This window comes from Leptonychotes weddellii, chromosome 4 (genome assembly GCF_054177405.1).
Source record: "Leptonychotes weddellii isolate Sample4059 chromosome 4, ASM5417740v2, whole genome shotgun sequence".
Lineage (NCBI taxonomy): Eukaryota > Metazoa > Chordata > Mammalia > Carnivora > Phocidae > Leptonychotes > Leptonychotes weddellii.
This window is the reverse complement of record NC_138372.1, coordinates 57,507,764-57,522,169: the sequence shown is the minus strand read 5'-3', so window position 1 is coordinate 57,522,169 and position 14,406 is coordinate 57,507,764. Positions and strand designations below refer to the sequence as shown.

At 38.5% G+C, this 14,406-nt stretch overlaps 2 protein-coding genes and 3 non-coding genes across 6 annotated transcripts in view; all 5 read right to left on the bottom strand.

The window, feature by feature from the left end:
• The window catches only part of MSH4 (mutS homolog 4), a 110,315-nt gene extending 106,875 nt beyond the window's left edge, over positions 1-3,440 (bottom strand). Inside the window, exon 1 of the mRNA XM_081818658.1 lies at positions 2,532-3,440. Within this exon, the coding sequence (XP_081674784.1) occupies positions 2,532-2,766 (235 nt within the window). The 5' untranslated portion in view covers positions 2,767-3,440. The remainder of the gene's footprint in view (positions 1-2,531) is intronic.
• Positions 3,441-5,020: 1,580 nt separating this feature from the next.
• Positions 5,021-13,756, bottom strand: RABGGTB (Rab geranylgeranyltransferase subunit beta). Of its 2 annotated transcripts, XM_081818651.1 has the most exons (9): positions 13,641-13,753; positions 12,503-12,610; positions 11,159-11,356; positions 10,459-10,564; positions 9,580-9,632; positions 9,386-9,496; positions 8,328-8,453; positions 5,995-6,148; positions 5,021-5,609 (listed from the first exon to the last, which is right to left on the bottom strand). In XM_081818651.1, the coding sequence occupies exons 1-9, from the start codon at positions 13,707-13,709 to the stop codon at positions 5,473-5,475; spliced, it is 1,062 nt and encodes a 353-aa protein (XP_081674777.1). In that variant the 5' UTR covers positions 13,710-13,753; the 3' UTR covers positions 5,021-5,472. The 2 variants fall into 2 exon arrangements, with proteins under 2 accessions (XP_081674777.1, XP_081674778.1); XM_081818652.1 differs by lacking the exon at positions 9,386-9,496 and having other exon boundaries at positions 13,641-13,756.
• Positions 10,939-11,010, bottom strand: LOC115941053 (small nucleolar RNA SNORD45). The gene has a single exon (XR_004075782.1). It is a non-coding gene; the product is annotated as a small nucleolar RNA SNORD45 (small nucleolar RNA).
• Positions 12,090-12,173, bottom strand: LOC115941052 (small nucleolar RNA SNORD45). The gene has a single exon (XR_004075781.1). It is a non-coding gene; the product is annotated as a small nucleolar RNA SNORD45 (small nucleolar RNA).
• Positions 12,808-12,886, bottom strand: LOC115941049 (small nucleolar RNA SNORD45). Its single transcript, XR_004075778.1, has one exon. It is a non-coding gene; the product is annotated as a small nucleolar RNA SNORD45 (small nucleolar RNA).
• Positions 13,757-14,406: the final 650 nt, after the last annotated feature.

The following is a 14,406-nucleotide window of genomic DNA, read 5'->3' as shown; positions in this document are numbered from 1 at the left end:
GATGGGTATTAAGGAGGGCATGTATTGCATGGAGCTCTGAATGTTATACGCAAACAATGAATCATGGAACACTACATCAAAAACTGTACGGTGACTAACGTAACATAATAATATTAAGTTAAATTAAAAAAAAAAAAAAACGACTTTACTTCCAGACACTGAAACCTGAATTTCACATAATTTTCACATGTCACAAAATACTCTTCTTCTTTTACTTTTCAACCCTTTAAAAATGCAAGAACCATTCTTAGGTCTATACCTGCATTGTTCAATATAGTAGCTACTGACTGCATTTGACAATTTAAATAAAAATTAACTAAAATTAAAAATTCTGTTCGCCATACAAGCCACATTTTAAATGCTCAAAAGCCACATTTGGCTATTGGCTACCATTTTAGACAGCACAGATATGAAATATTTCTATCATCACAGAAAGTTCTATTAGTGTGGCTCTATGTCCCTAAATCTACCTTTTAGATGTAAACTTTTAGATATCTTTCCAGAACTTTTAAATGTTCACAAATATACTCATTATCTTTCCCTCAAAACTTATTTATAACCAGTTTTGGCCAACTATAACATCTCGTACCTTGTCACTTGAGTCATAAACTCAGGAATCATTCGTAATTCCCCTTTCATCAATCCTAACACCCAATCATTTAAGTCTAGTAAAAAAAAATTTTTTAATACCACTAAAATTTCCGTCCATCTTTACTCCTATTAGCTCATTTTAAGCCCATATCTTCTTCAGGCCTTCTGCAAGTCTCTTAATTGTTCTCCTTGCTTCTAGTATTATGCCTCTCTAATCCATTCTTCACAACATCACCAGTGATCTTTCTGACAAAGAAATTTCACCATTTATCTCCTTTCTCACAATTCCTCAGTGTCTCCCCATACCCACCATAGGATAAAATCAGACTTCTTTACACAGGTACCGGTAGGAATTGGATGACACATTCAAACTAGGATACTTTGAGAAGTTTGATAAAGGAAATATTTGCAAAAGTGTGAATGCAGCATAAGGATATCATCGTACAGAAGTGTATAGAACCCATGTGCTGCACTACATAGACTTAAAGGAACTAAGGAAGGGAGTGGTTATCAGGAATAGAGACAGAGAGGCCTGTTTCTTGTCCTCAGGTTACTTTTAGACTCTAAGCTCCTTCTGGAAACTTACTCACTTATCTTAGTTGCCGTCCAATTTCCTTGACAACTATTTTGCTGTTTCTTCTTTATCTTCTCCCCTCTGGCCTCAAATATACTGGTAACTTTCAAATCTGAATCTCTCCTAAGTTTCTCTTCGTAATCCAAGATCCATATATTCAATTGCCTCAGTGTGACCATATGGATATCCTAGAGGTTCTTCACATTTAACATGTCCATACAGAACACATTTTCCTCCTAAAAGTTGCTTCTCCTACAAAACCCACTTTATCAGGAAATAGTACTACCATTTATCCAGTCACAAAAGCCAGAGTTTGATGCAATAATTCACACATAAAATAATGAGAGCCTATAATGGCACAAAGACAGAGCAGAAAAGAACTATTTAAAAGATAAACATAGGACTTACTAACTGTTTGGATGTTGTGAGGAAACTACTGAAGTCTTACGGGTTTAAGATTTAGACAATCCAGTGATTGAGTTAAGTAAAAGAAACAGCTCAAGGAACTGTAGAGAGATGAATTCAATTAATAATATAGTGAGTCTGAGGTGTCCATTGGTCTCCCACTAGAAACTTCAGAAGACAGTCTGTAATAGGAATCTGGAGCATAGGGGAGACCTGAGCAGTGATAATCATAACCAAGAAGCGGCCTAGAAAAAAAAAACCCAAAACTCTCAAGAACAAACCATAATTTGGGAACTGATAACGGTGAGCAAAGCAGTTCTCCGAAAGACAGGAGAAAAACGGGAGAGCAGAATTAGGGAAACCAAATTAAGAGTTCAAGAGAAGACTAGTCAAGAACATTAAACACAGGGGAACTGAAAAGTGACCACTGGATTTGGCATGTGTTACCTTACCATTATGCTGCAATGGTGTGTGAAAAAAGTGATAGTTTTTCCATGAAGGGAGAGTTGTCCAAATATAAAAGGGTTGAACTCAAATTGAAAGACATACATTTTTAAATACTTAAACATATTATTCAACTGAATTAGATGAAATGCTAAATTTAATCTATTTCCATCCCATCTTAGTTCAGGAGCCAAGAGGAGCCACTCCTATCACCAAACTGCTGCACAAATTCTGCCATTTGCCATACGCTTTTGGGAGGGCAGAAAAGGGGCATTATACCGGATGTTACTGCAGCCTTCCTCAGAACTGAGCCATTATCATCGCGGCCTCGTACAATTTGAAGAGTCCAGTCTCTGACTCACTCAGACCCATCAAATTCCTAGAGCACCCCATTCTCACCCTCTCAGCCACATGCCAACTCAAACTTCTCTGAGGTAACCACCCGCCACCACTCCCCGAAACCGCCGGGAGCTGCGGACCTCTAGCTGACCGCTGAATCCACCCAACCACTCCTTGCCTTGGGCTGGCCGGGCGCGAGGCGGGTGGCGAGGGAGACTCGTGCTGCTGCTCTGGTCGCCGGCGGCTCCAGATGTGCCAGAAGGCGTGGACGCAGAGGCCTGCGCTGAAGGGCGGCTCTGAGGAGTCTCCTGGAGTCCGAAATTATAGCGAGGACCCTGAGACCGAGCCTCTCCCAATGAGGGGGAAGCCGCAGGGACAGAAGGCGAGACTGATAAGACCTCAGGCCTCAGCATCCTCACAAATCTTCCCAGGCAGAAATCTGAGATTGCTGAGCGCGCCTTCACCGACCTGAAGTACAGAAGCGTCGCGGAAAAAGGCCCGAGCACGGCGCGCAGACGCACAGAGCCCCAGCGCGCAGGCGTAGTGAGCCCCAGGTTCCCCCAACCACGCCTGGAGCCCTACTTCCACCGGTGACCAGTCCCTTCACCCGCCACTGGATTTTGCTTTGAGCTTAATCTGAGGTACAGCTCTCTTCAATCTGCAGGGATCAGCTGAACGGAATTCTTCAGAGCCTATCAATGACCATCCAATTTGGTAGCCCCACTATTCTCACAGCACTGTATTTTACTAAAGGTGTTTGGTGCTTTTGAACCACACCCCCACATACACTGAGCTTTTTAAATTTACAAACTGTCCACCACTAGACACCGAACGCCTATGATGGTGTGAACAAATGTGTTCAGCCCACCTACCTGGTCTTATGGAGAAACAGAGAAAGGAGCCATTGACCCCCTACAGCTTAAATATCCACAAGGCTGTTGTAATTACAATATTCACCCAATAAGCACATGACTGCATGCACAGTACCCTAAGAACCAGGTCAAGATGGATGAGATCGGGGCACGTGGGTGGCTCAGTCGTTAAGCACCTGCCCTCAGCTCAGGTCACGATCCCAGGGTCCTGGGATCTAGCCCCGCATCGGACTCCCTCCTCTGCGGGAAGCCTGCTTCTCCCTCTCCCACTCCCCCTGCTTGTGTTCCCTCTCTCGCTGTGTCTCTGCCAAATAAATAAAATCTTAAAAAAAAAAAAAGAATGGATGAAATCGCTCTTGGACAGTTCCCAATTTATTGTACTGTAGGTACAAATTAGTTTTTTTAAAGATTTTTTTGACAGAGAGAGACACAGCGACAGAGGGAACACAAGCAGGGGGAGTGGGAGAGGGAGCAGACTTCCCGCCAAGCAAGGAGCCGGATGCCAGGCTCGATCCCAGGACCCTGGGATCATGACCTGAGCTGAAGGAAGACGCTTAACGACTGAGCCACCTAAGCGCCCCTGTAGGTACAAATTAGTTAAGAACAGACTATACAAATCCAAGCTCTAGCTTTGCAACAAATGATCTCCATGAAATTGTTCTATGCCTATTTTCTTGAATATAGAAATAGTACCAAATTCAGAGACACTAGGATTGAGAAAATACTTCGGGATGCCTGGATGGCTCAGTCGTTAAGCGTCTTAAGGGTCTGCCTTCCGCTCAGGTCATGATGCCAGGGTTCTGGGATCAAAACCCACATTGGGCTCCCTGCTCGAGAAGCCTGCTTCTCCTCCCCCACTCCCCCTGCATGTGCTCCCTCTCTGGCTAGGTCTCTATAAAATAAATAATTAAAAAAAAAAATACTTTGGATACTGCTATTGGAAGATATTCAAACATTACTGAACATAACAGACTTGTGGAATCACTATGTTGTACACCTGAAACTAACGCAACACTGTCAACCATACTTCAATAAAACAAAAAACTGAATTCATACAACTGCTAAATTACCTCTTAAGTCAGGTGTCTTAACAGCATAGTTCACCCAGATGCAATGACTGGAATCCTCAAAATTCCTTCAAATACTTCCAGTGATAAAATTTACATAAGATTATATTCCACCCAGTTCCAAACTTCCAGAAAAATAGTGGCAATTCAGCCCAAACTCTTTAGTGAACTGTCAAAATAATGGTAAACATTTCAAGAATCTCATGTAAGCACTTTTTCATCTAGATGTTACAATTGAAATTGGTGAATGATGTATAAGTGAACCACCACCACTACTCATTCTTGAGAAAACTCTACCCCAACTATGGGGCTTGAGCTGACCAACCTAAGTCAAGAGTGGCATGCTCTACCAACTGAGCCAGCGAAGAGCCCCACTAATCATTCTTAAAACAACTACTAGAGTATTGCCAAAATGCTTGAGAAAATTTCAACTTCCATTTCAAGAGAAATGTTCACTGAAATACTTTCATCAAGAATGTAAAACTCTCAGAATACTTGTGCTCATTTTTGTCTTTTGAAAAACATTTTCAAAAACATTGTGGAAACTATCAACTTCTATTTCCTTAAAGGTCAACAATTCCTTAGGTACACCGTTGGCATTCAAACATAAAAATGTTTAAAAAATAAGAACGTAGTCCAGAATGCAGTCCTATTCTAAGATGGAAATGCGCCATTTATCTAAATTACTGCGATCAATTCAGAGTAACCATAAACTTATGAAACAGTCCCAAATTTCAAGAGCCATTTATTCGGGTGCATCTTTTAATTCATATATGGATGGGTTTATCAATTATCAGTTAACATTCTCACTGATATAGATGAATTTACATTAGCCATTATATAATATGAAAGAAGCAGATGGGAAAAACAAGTAGAACACAAGACTTCTTTAACTCAATAGTTCTTTAAATTGAGTTTGCTTTTAAGGAAACATACAAATAAATATAATGAAGCAGAAACAAAATACTGTACTCAGAATAATAGCATTGCAGAAGGAAATCTAAAGCTGAAGATAAAGATTTTTATTTTACATTATGTATAATTACATAATTTTTTAAAATTAATACAATTCATATATAAAATAGTAACACAGTGGTCATTTTTAAGTTTGATCGGCACATTACAGAAATGTTAAGATGGCACAACTATACTAAGCAATGTCTCATGTCTCCATCAATGTCTAGCTCACTAGTTCAGGCTGAACATTAACTCTCCGAAGTACTTCTTCAGGCATGCAAAAAACAGGACTAACAGGTTTAATCTGTTCTTCTCCCAAAAGCGACAATCCAGCAATTCCAAATAAAGTATGAAAAGGATCTACCTATTTAAAAAATAAGAATTTATAGAGTATTACAAAAATGAAAACTTCTAAAACCCTACTTCTGAACAAGTTATATTGGGTTCCATTGTATTTTCTTTACTTGAATAAATGCTTAGTTTTCTAAAATAAAAATGATGGCTTCAAATTGCGTTTTTTTTTTTTTAAATATAAGACCTTTTACCATACAGTATTTTTTTGACAAGTGATGAGAAATTTCTGTAAACTTGTTTTATATCCTTCATATATTCTCAAATAAAAATTACCAGAAAAGTATCCTGCTTTAAAAGCAACACTTTAAATATCATCCATTTCTAAGTCTGGAAATGCAGTAAAAGTAACTCAAAGCAATGTAACTATTGCATGGACATGTCAGAAATATACTTGCCATATCTCCTGGTCGGTCTGCAAATCCTCCTGTTTCTTCATCTTGACATGCTAAAATGAAACTTCGAAGTTTCTCTCTATCAATCCAATGAAGCCTTCCAATTATCTTTAGGGAAGCCAACACCCACCATGAATAGCATACATCTGGTAACTAGGAGGGAAAAAACCACAAGCAGTTGCCACAATTTTATCCTCTAGTCCAAACATGGGGTGGTGGTGATTAAGGGATATACTGACATGCAGTTAGAGATGCTAAAATCCATAAATACAATTACTTAGAATTAAAGATTATCACTGGCATAAAGACCAAACATTTCAATCCACAGACACCTATGCTAAATGTTTCAGAGTTTAGGTACGCAGTGACAACTATCCCTGTAGCTTTATTTTATCCGCAGTGAATGCCCCTTATCCAAGAAGCTGGTGGTTAACGCTCACGAAATCCATGGTGATATGTTCTATTTCCCTAGGTAGAGCATTTTCAACAAATGCTGTCCAGGTAGACATATACTTATTTAAAAACCTAAAGCCTGGCTCCTCAAAACATGGGTCACTTGGGTTTAAAGAATGCAGAATATCTCACCTCGATGCCAGAATCATTTCAACAAAATCGAGTGATTCATAGGCACATAAAATACTGTCCTACACTGTTAAGTGCAGATTCCTGGCAATCCCAACCCTGACCCATTTTCTAACTGTTGAAAGTTGCGCAGGTTTTTCATTGGATTGTAACTAGCTAGAAACCACCTGTGGGTATTTCCCAACCCAACTTGTTCATAAATATTGAGCAAGCAAAGCTAAAACAAAAATACAATGACCCAGACAAAGGAACCACCATGCCCTATCACAATACTGTCAGGGATCCAGCAAGCTACAGCCCTTGAGTCAAACCTAGACTACAACCAAAGATTTTTTTTATATGTGTAAATCGTTTTTATTTTTTTTTAAAAGATTTTATTTATTTATTTGACAGAGAGGGACACAGCGAGAGGGAACACAGCAGGGGGAATGGGAGAGGGAGAAGCAGGCCTCCCGTGGAGCAGGGAGCCCCATGCGCGGATCATGACCCGAGCCGAAGGCAGACGCTTAACGACTGAGCCACCCAGGCACCCTGTAAATCGTTTTTTAAAATACGCAGTCTAAAAATAAAAAAACCAACCCCCCCCCCCAAAAAAACAGGAAAACAAAATACATAGTCTTGTGATAGGAAAATGATATGAAATTCAAATGTAACCACTGTTACTTGACTGAAACACAGCCATGCCCACTGGTTTCTTATGGTCTATGGCACCATCTGCTCTTTAGCGTAGTAATGTACTTGCCAACAAGACTGTATATCCTACAGAACTGAAAACATTTACTACCTGGCCCTTACAGACCCAATTTAATGTATGAGAGCTAAAGCGAACTGTGGACGTGCAAAGGAGAATTTGATTCCCTTTTCTCCAAACCAAAATGTCAAAAACTGGGTCTTTCTTAAAAAATTTAGTAAGGTTTTTAAATAAAAATTTTGTAACATTATTTTTAAAAATCACTGATTTGCTAAATTGTCCTTTCACACCCATAAGTAGACATGGAGATTTCTGTACAAGATACATGTATTCATTTAACAGTACTCTTTGGGTCCCAGATATAAAGAAAGCTTTTAATACAGGACTGATTTTCTCTGGTATAGATCTAGAATTAAAAGTTTAAAGAAACAGCTTCATTTCAATGCCTGAAAAATACAAGACCTTCAGGATAGGGAAAAAGACACTTTAAGAATACATACTGTATCTGAATACAAATATATTTCTTTTTTTTTTTTTAAAGATTTTATTTATTTATTTGAGAGAGAGAGAATGAGAGAGAGCACATGAGAGGGAGGAGGGTCAGAGGGAGAAGCAGACTCCCTGCCGAGCAGGGAGCCCGATGCGGGACTCAATCCCGGGACTCCAGGATCATGACCTGAGCCGAAGGCAGTCGCTTAACCAACTGAGCCACTCAGGCGCCCTGAATACAAATATATTTCAAAGCAATTTGACATTTTTTTGTTTTCCTTCAGATAACTCCAGAATCCACTTCAGGATAGGGAAAACCAGAAGACAGCTTTGTCATAAAAAGATCATCAGAAGGTAGCATACACATCTTTTCCTCAAGAGTCTTTTAAATGGATACCATAATTAATAAGTAGCTCCACTCCAGTTGTTTTACTTTTGCCAAGAGCATTTTTTTAGGAAGTACAACTGAAAAATTGCAATGCGGGGAGGGGTAAAAGCACATTATCAATTTACAAGAAGCTATAGTGGCTATAAAGCTATTAGAACACAGTATATCTTATGAAACAATACCTTCTCTGGCCTTCCATTGAGTCCACCTGATGGTAACTGTCGTTCACAAAGCCACCAACCGAGTAAATCAGAATTTACTTGATGCAACTGGCTAGTAATAGCCAGAAATCCTGTGCAACAATAGATCTAAAATTACAGACATAAAGTACATGTGTATAATAATTTTTCAACAGTAATGTAGTGATAAAAACTACTCAAAATGCCATTTTATGTCTAAAAACCAATTTTCTATTGACAAGTCAGAATTGCAAACACATAAGTATCACATAGCTATCTGAACAAATCCAAACATACTAATTCTAGGATACAATTCTGCAATGAAATACTGTCAACATTTCCTCATGGCTAAAAGCAAAAATTTTTTTTAAAAGATTTTATTTTTAGAATACCCAACATGGGGTTCAAACTTACAACCCCAAGATCAAGAATCTTTTTTTCTTTTTTAAAGATTTTATTTATTGGACAGAGAGAGATAGCGAGAGCAGGAACACAAGCAGGGGGAGTGGGAGAGGGAGAAGCAGGCCTGCTGCCAAGCAGGGAGCCCGATGTAGAACTCAATCCCAGGACCCTGGGATCATGACCTGAGCCAAAGGCAGACGCTTAACCACTGAGCCACCCAGGCTCCCCCAAGATCAAGAATCTTATGCTCTACCAACAGAGCCAGCCAGGTGGCTCTAAAAGCAAATTTTATTGGACAACTATTGACAGATACAATGTAAATACTAAATACTATTTAAAAATACAATTTGCCTCTCTGGCACAAGGAAATAGGTGTTCAGGATAGGAATAAGGGAAAATAAAAATGTATCTTTCATGATAACGAACCTACTTATGTTTGCCCAGGCCAGGGGGTTCCACCAACAGGGAATGTATATAAAACTACTGTAAAAATGCCTTTCTTTATCTGTATTTAAGCAATTCCTATGTAATATCCCACATTACATTTAAATTAACTTCAGTCATACATAACAGACACTGAAACTGCAATTACTCTATTTTCCCAGTTTATCACTTATCCCTTCAAAACTGACATATTTTAATCTGCATTAATAAATTACCTGCCCAGCATGGGATTCAGAACCTGGCCTGCAACCAAATCCACCATCAAAGTTCATACACGATAAAACAAATTCAATTGCCTTTTCCACATTAATAGCATCTAGCTTCCCCTACAAACAGAAAAAAATAAGCCTATTGAATTCCAGAATAATCACGGGCACTTAATTATTCCAATACAATATTCAAAACTTACCAACAGGGCCAAGGTTGCCACCGCACAAAAAGAGAATCTTGTATCAATTTCTCCTAAAAGAAAAAGGAAATCAAATCAAAACTAAGTGTTACCCGAGGCATCTGATCCTAATATATAATACCAGTTAAATAAAGGCAAACTGTACAACTGCCATGTTTAAATTTCCATGAGTTCAAGCTTAACATTTACTTTTAAATCACGAGGAGGAAAGCTGAATGTGAGGTAAAATCACTTCTAAGGAATCCAAGAACTAGAAAGTTTTGATACAGCAAATTATCTTAAGTTGCTTAGAGCACCCCGAAAGGTAACACAGAACCAAAATGACTATTCAATTTCTAATAATGACAATAAACTTACCCTACTATATAAAAGTAGATTTTCACATCCCATGAGGCAGCTGGTCTCTCCGGCCTGCACTGTATTCAGCCCTAAAGCAGAGATTATCTACATTTATCAAGTATAGTACTATTCCCTCCCTCCACTCAAATATCCAGTAAGTTTGTAAAGTTTTTTGAATATTTCTCCCTCTCAAGTAGTTCATATAAAAAAAAAAAAAAAAACTTTACAAAGCCACCAAATATTGGGGGAAAAAATTTCACCTACCTCAAATTTTAGACTGGCCCCCTCTGTTCCAGTTCTCCTGTCTGCTGATTTAACTAGCACAGTGCATGCTGGAACTTCCAGCAGACCATTTAACTTCAGTAAGACCAGCTGCTTCGTGGGACCTGAAAAGATCAAAACCTTAAAAATCTCCTTTATTAACAAAGCCTCCAATTCATTGTATTTAAAAACTTTCAACAAACCTTATCACTACAATAAACACCAAAACAGAGTTTTTAATATTGGTATTTTGGATAGCATGGATTAGACTGACATTACCCCAAATATCTCCAGCAAACGAACCATCCTCTTTCTGTAGACTCTGAACGTATTCCACAACTTTATTTACATCAATAACATTAACACTATCATACAGAGTAAGAATCTGTAACAAAAACAAAACAAATTAAATACTTCAACACTGCTAAGTTTGTTGTGATGTTCTTCCTCAACTACCTTTTAAACTGTCAAGCATGTCCTTTTGTCTATGCATACTGTGGCCTTTTCGCAAACACGCAGACTATCTTCTACTATGCCACAAGCATTATCAACAAACCCAAACCAGTAACAGAATTTATTTCCTCCATGTAAATTGTAGCTTAGTATTTCAAAACTTTTAAATATACTAACTTACATATACAGAAGTAGACTTTAAAGCCACAATTGCGCATCTTCACTATTATCAAAATTAAAACACTTAACTCTACCTGGTGATTTTCAAATTATTTATATATACTGAAAATAAACATTTTATCATTCAAGGTCTCAGTGTAATTTTACAGTTTACATCAACTTTGGATTCAGCTAATACATGCCATCACATCATTGACCTTGTAGAATACAGGTTTCATTTAAAAAGACTGGGGAAACTTTTTTGACAGACACCAATTTTATCATGTTCCTAATACCCAGTGTAATTTCTCCATTCTCAGCTAAGAGAACACACTACCAAGACTGTTAAATTTTAGTAAGTATTTACCTGGACAGCACTTAGAGTGTACAAAAGATGAGGGTCATGTCCGATACTAGCACTTATTCCACCACACTCGTGTTGACATGATTTAATAAATGTCAGAATTTCTTCTCTATTCATCCGATGTAGTTGTCCCATGAGATCCATTACAGTCAGACCCCAATAGATACCACTCATTCTCAAATACTCAGACATACAGTATTCCTAAAATACACAATTATTTTAATGTGCCAGTCTGAATTGATGCAGGGTTATTAAAGTGATAGAACACATAAAAACTAACTAGCCACACTTCCTGTTTAATTCAATTGATTCTAACAAAGGTATTTATTTTAAATTTGTGGCTATCAAATCTGGGGGTGGGGAAAGGGTAAGTATCTGAGATGCATATGATAAACTTATCTGCGACTAATACAAATAGGACTTTAATCTCTCCTAAGAGCCAACCAGAAGAGTAAGTCAAAAATATACCAACTTTTTTCAAGTTTGGGGACAGAGTATTTCTTTCAGAGTACCTACATCGTATTTATCAGACATCCACTCTATTAATATATGGACTATGTACAAAGCCTATCTACTACCTATTAGTAAATGGTACAATGACCTGAAAACCAAAATGGCCAAGGCATGCAAAAATTAAGATAAAATAGCTAACAGTAGCTAATCAGAGACCTAAAAACTGGTAGAGACTAGATCAGAAATAAATTTTTGCTAGTCACCAATGCATTACGTTAAGGTTCCGAATCAGGTGAGTAATCTTAGGGAATTTAACAAGTCACAAATTAATCAATACTAGAGGTTTCCCAAGATGGTAAATTAATTAAGTTGTTTGGACACTACAGGGAAAAATATTTACTTTCAGTTTCATTACTTTTTTCTAAGATTGTCCCAGAGAGGAAAACTACTCAAGGTTTGAAACTTAAGGTAAAACTTTTTCAAGGTCTCAGCGTAATTCTAGAGCTAAAGTGTTGTTACACATCAGCCATATATTCAGGTAATACATGCCAACACATCACTGACCTTGAAAGTAATACCTCAAGTACAAAAATACAAATCTCTTCTGTACCTCAAACCTCTTAAAAATCTGGGCAGATGGGGAATCTATTTTGTCTGTCAAAGCCTCTGAGAACCACGGTTAATTCTGGTTGACCCTCAACCTCACTCAGTAAAAGGTACACTCACTGCACTTCATGGAGAGAACTTCAGTCCTTGGCATGGAGGAGTTATCATTTTTAAGAAACATGGACAAAAAAATAACATGGGCCACAAATATTGACCTACTTACTGTTTATGCATATTAGTCTCATTTCTTCAAAATAAAACAAACTTTCAACATGAAATCATACATACATAATCATCTTTCTTTGAGCCATAGGACGCGATATAATCTGCATGCTTCTCTAACAATAGCATATCAGGCGCATCTGACTTGATAATAACATCCTTCTGCGGTGTGCCCTTTCAAAATAATAAAGCAGTGACTTCGTAACTGTTCATTTTTTAATGTTTGACCACAGTGTATATATTCAGTATACATCTGAACTTTTCACTTTGATTCCATCTTGCCACACAGAAACTTTCTACATAAAAATTGCCAAGTATCTGACCAGAAAGAACTTAAGCACTAAAGCCCTTGTAAAGATTCGGGTATTTTTCAGGTCTCAGAGTAATTCTAGAGCTAAAGTAGTAATAATCAGCTTCAGATTCAGAATACATGCCAGCTCATCATTGACCCAAAAAATTATTACCCTCATCTGTTGTTGCTTATCATTCACTTAAAGTAAAATAAACACCACAGAAAATCCAATCTTACCAATTCAAAACTAGTTTACATGCAGCAGAAAGTTGAAGCATTAAAATTAGAACATTTATATATAAAATATAGCTAGCCCATAATTTGCAGTTAAGATCTTTAATGAAATCTTATTAATCCTGGGTTATTCAATTTATCAGTAAGCTCCTTTAGCCTCATCTTCTCCAGCTTTAATCTTGATTTCTTCATTTGCAACAAGCCCTCAGGAAATGATGCTGCTCTAGTTCCCCGCATTTATTGTAAACTCATTGTAAGTAGGTCATGACGATTACCGAAAAGAATTTAGTAAATTTCCATCAGATCCCACTTAAAATTCACTGCATCTTCAAAGACCATACTTTATAGATTTTGAGCCATAAAATATAGAAAATAAAAAGGAACCACTGACTGGCCCGGCTTTTTTGAGGAATTAAGAAATCGGGCCGTTGAATCTTGAAGCCCGCGTCTTAGGAAGAAGCCTAGATAAAATCAGAAGCCGTAAGTGGGCCCGCGAAGTCTGCAGAAAACGCTGAGTAATACTTCACCCTCTCTGAGCCCTAAAGAAACCGTCCAAGGCCAGTGTCTTAACCCAACCGTTCTCCAATACTTGCTAAAAAATTAGGGTGACTGAGCTGCTCAGTATTACTCCACCCAGACGCCACCCCGGCAGCCACTGCTGAGGACAACCTTACTCACCATGTCTGAGACCGAAAAGAGAACTTTGGTTCGTTCCTGGGTGGATTTGAGCGGCCCGCGCCTGCGCATAAGCTCCCCCCAGGTCCCTTCCGAGCACCGGCATAGCTGACCACACTCCCGCCTGTAGCAAGGAGCGGTGGCTTGACTGCCCTAGGACCCCGCCGACTGCTGATAGGTGTCCTCGCTGCCTGACCCGAATTCTCTGGCGCCCATTTTCTGGTCCTGTAGTGACCTTGATGTGTCTAAAAGTTTTAAGTAATATTTAAGTATCTGAATTACTTTTAATTTGAACTCTGGAGTTCCTGGGGCACCTGGGTGTCTCAGTCGTTAAGTGTCTGCCTTCGGCTCAGGTCATGATCCCAGGGTCCTGGGATCGAGCCCCACATGGGACTCCCTGCTCTGCGGGAGACCTGCTTCTCCCTCTCCTGCTCCCGGTGCTTGTGTTCCCTCGCTCGCTGTGTCTCTCTCTGTCAAATAAATAAATAACATCTTAAAAAAAAAATGAACTCGAGTTCTGAAGTGGATGGTAATTAGAATTCTTGCACGTAGGAAGTGTTCAATAAATGTTTTTTGAGTGAATGTTAATAAAATACTCATATTTCCCTCCTGTTTGCCTTCTTGGTTCCAAATGTGACTCTCTCACTCCCTTAACTTCTTCAGCAAGTGCTACTAGCTGGAAGTTTTGTAAATTATTTTTGGAAAAGAAACATCCATGTTCTTTTCACAAGCTTTCCACTAAATTCAGATTTGTTATTACAGCTATTTT

What these genes read in the sequence shown, in the direction of transcription:
- RABGGTB (XM_081818651.1), bottom strand. Translation starts at nt 13,709, where the DNA reads ATGCGCAGGCGCGGGCCGCTCAAATCCACCCAGGAACGAACCAAAGTT. An exon ending in TGGCAACCTTGGCCCTGTTG is followed by an intron (nt 9,497 to 9,579) that starts GTAAGTTTTGAA and finishes TTCTGTTTGTAG; the next exon opens with GGGAAGCTAGATGCTATTAA. An exon ending in CTGAATCCCATGCTGGGCAG is followed by an intron (nt 8,454 to 9,385) that starts GTAATTTATTAA and finishes CTGTAATTTTAG; the next exon opens with ATCTATTGTTGCACAGGATT.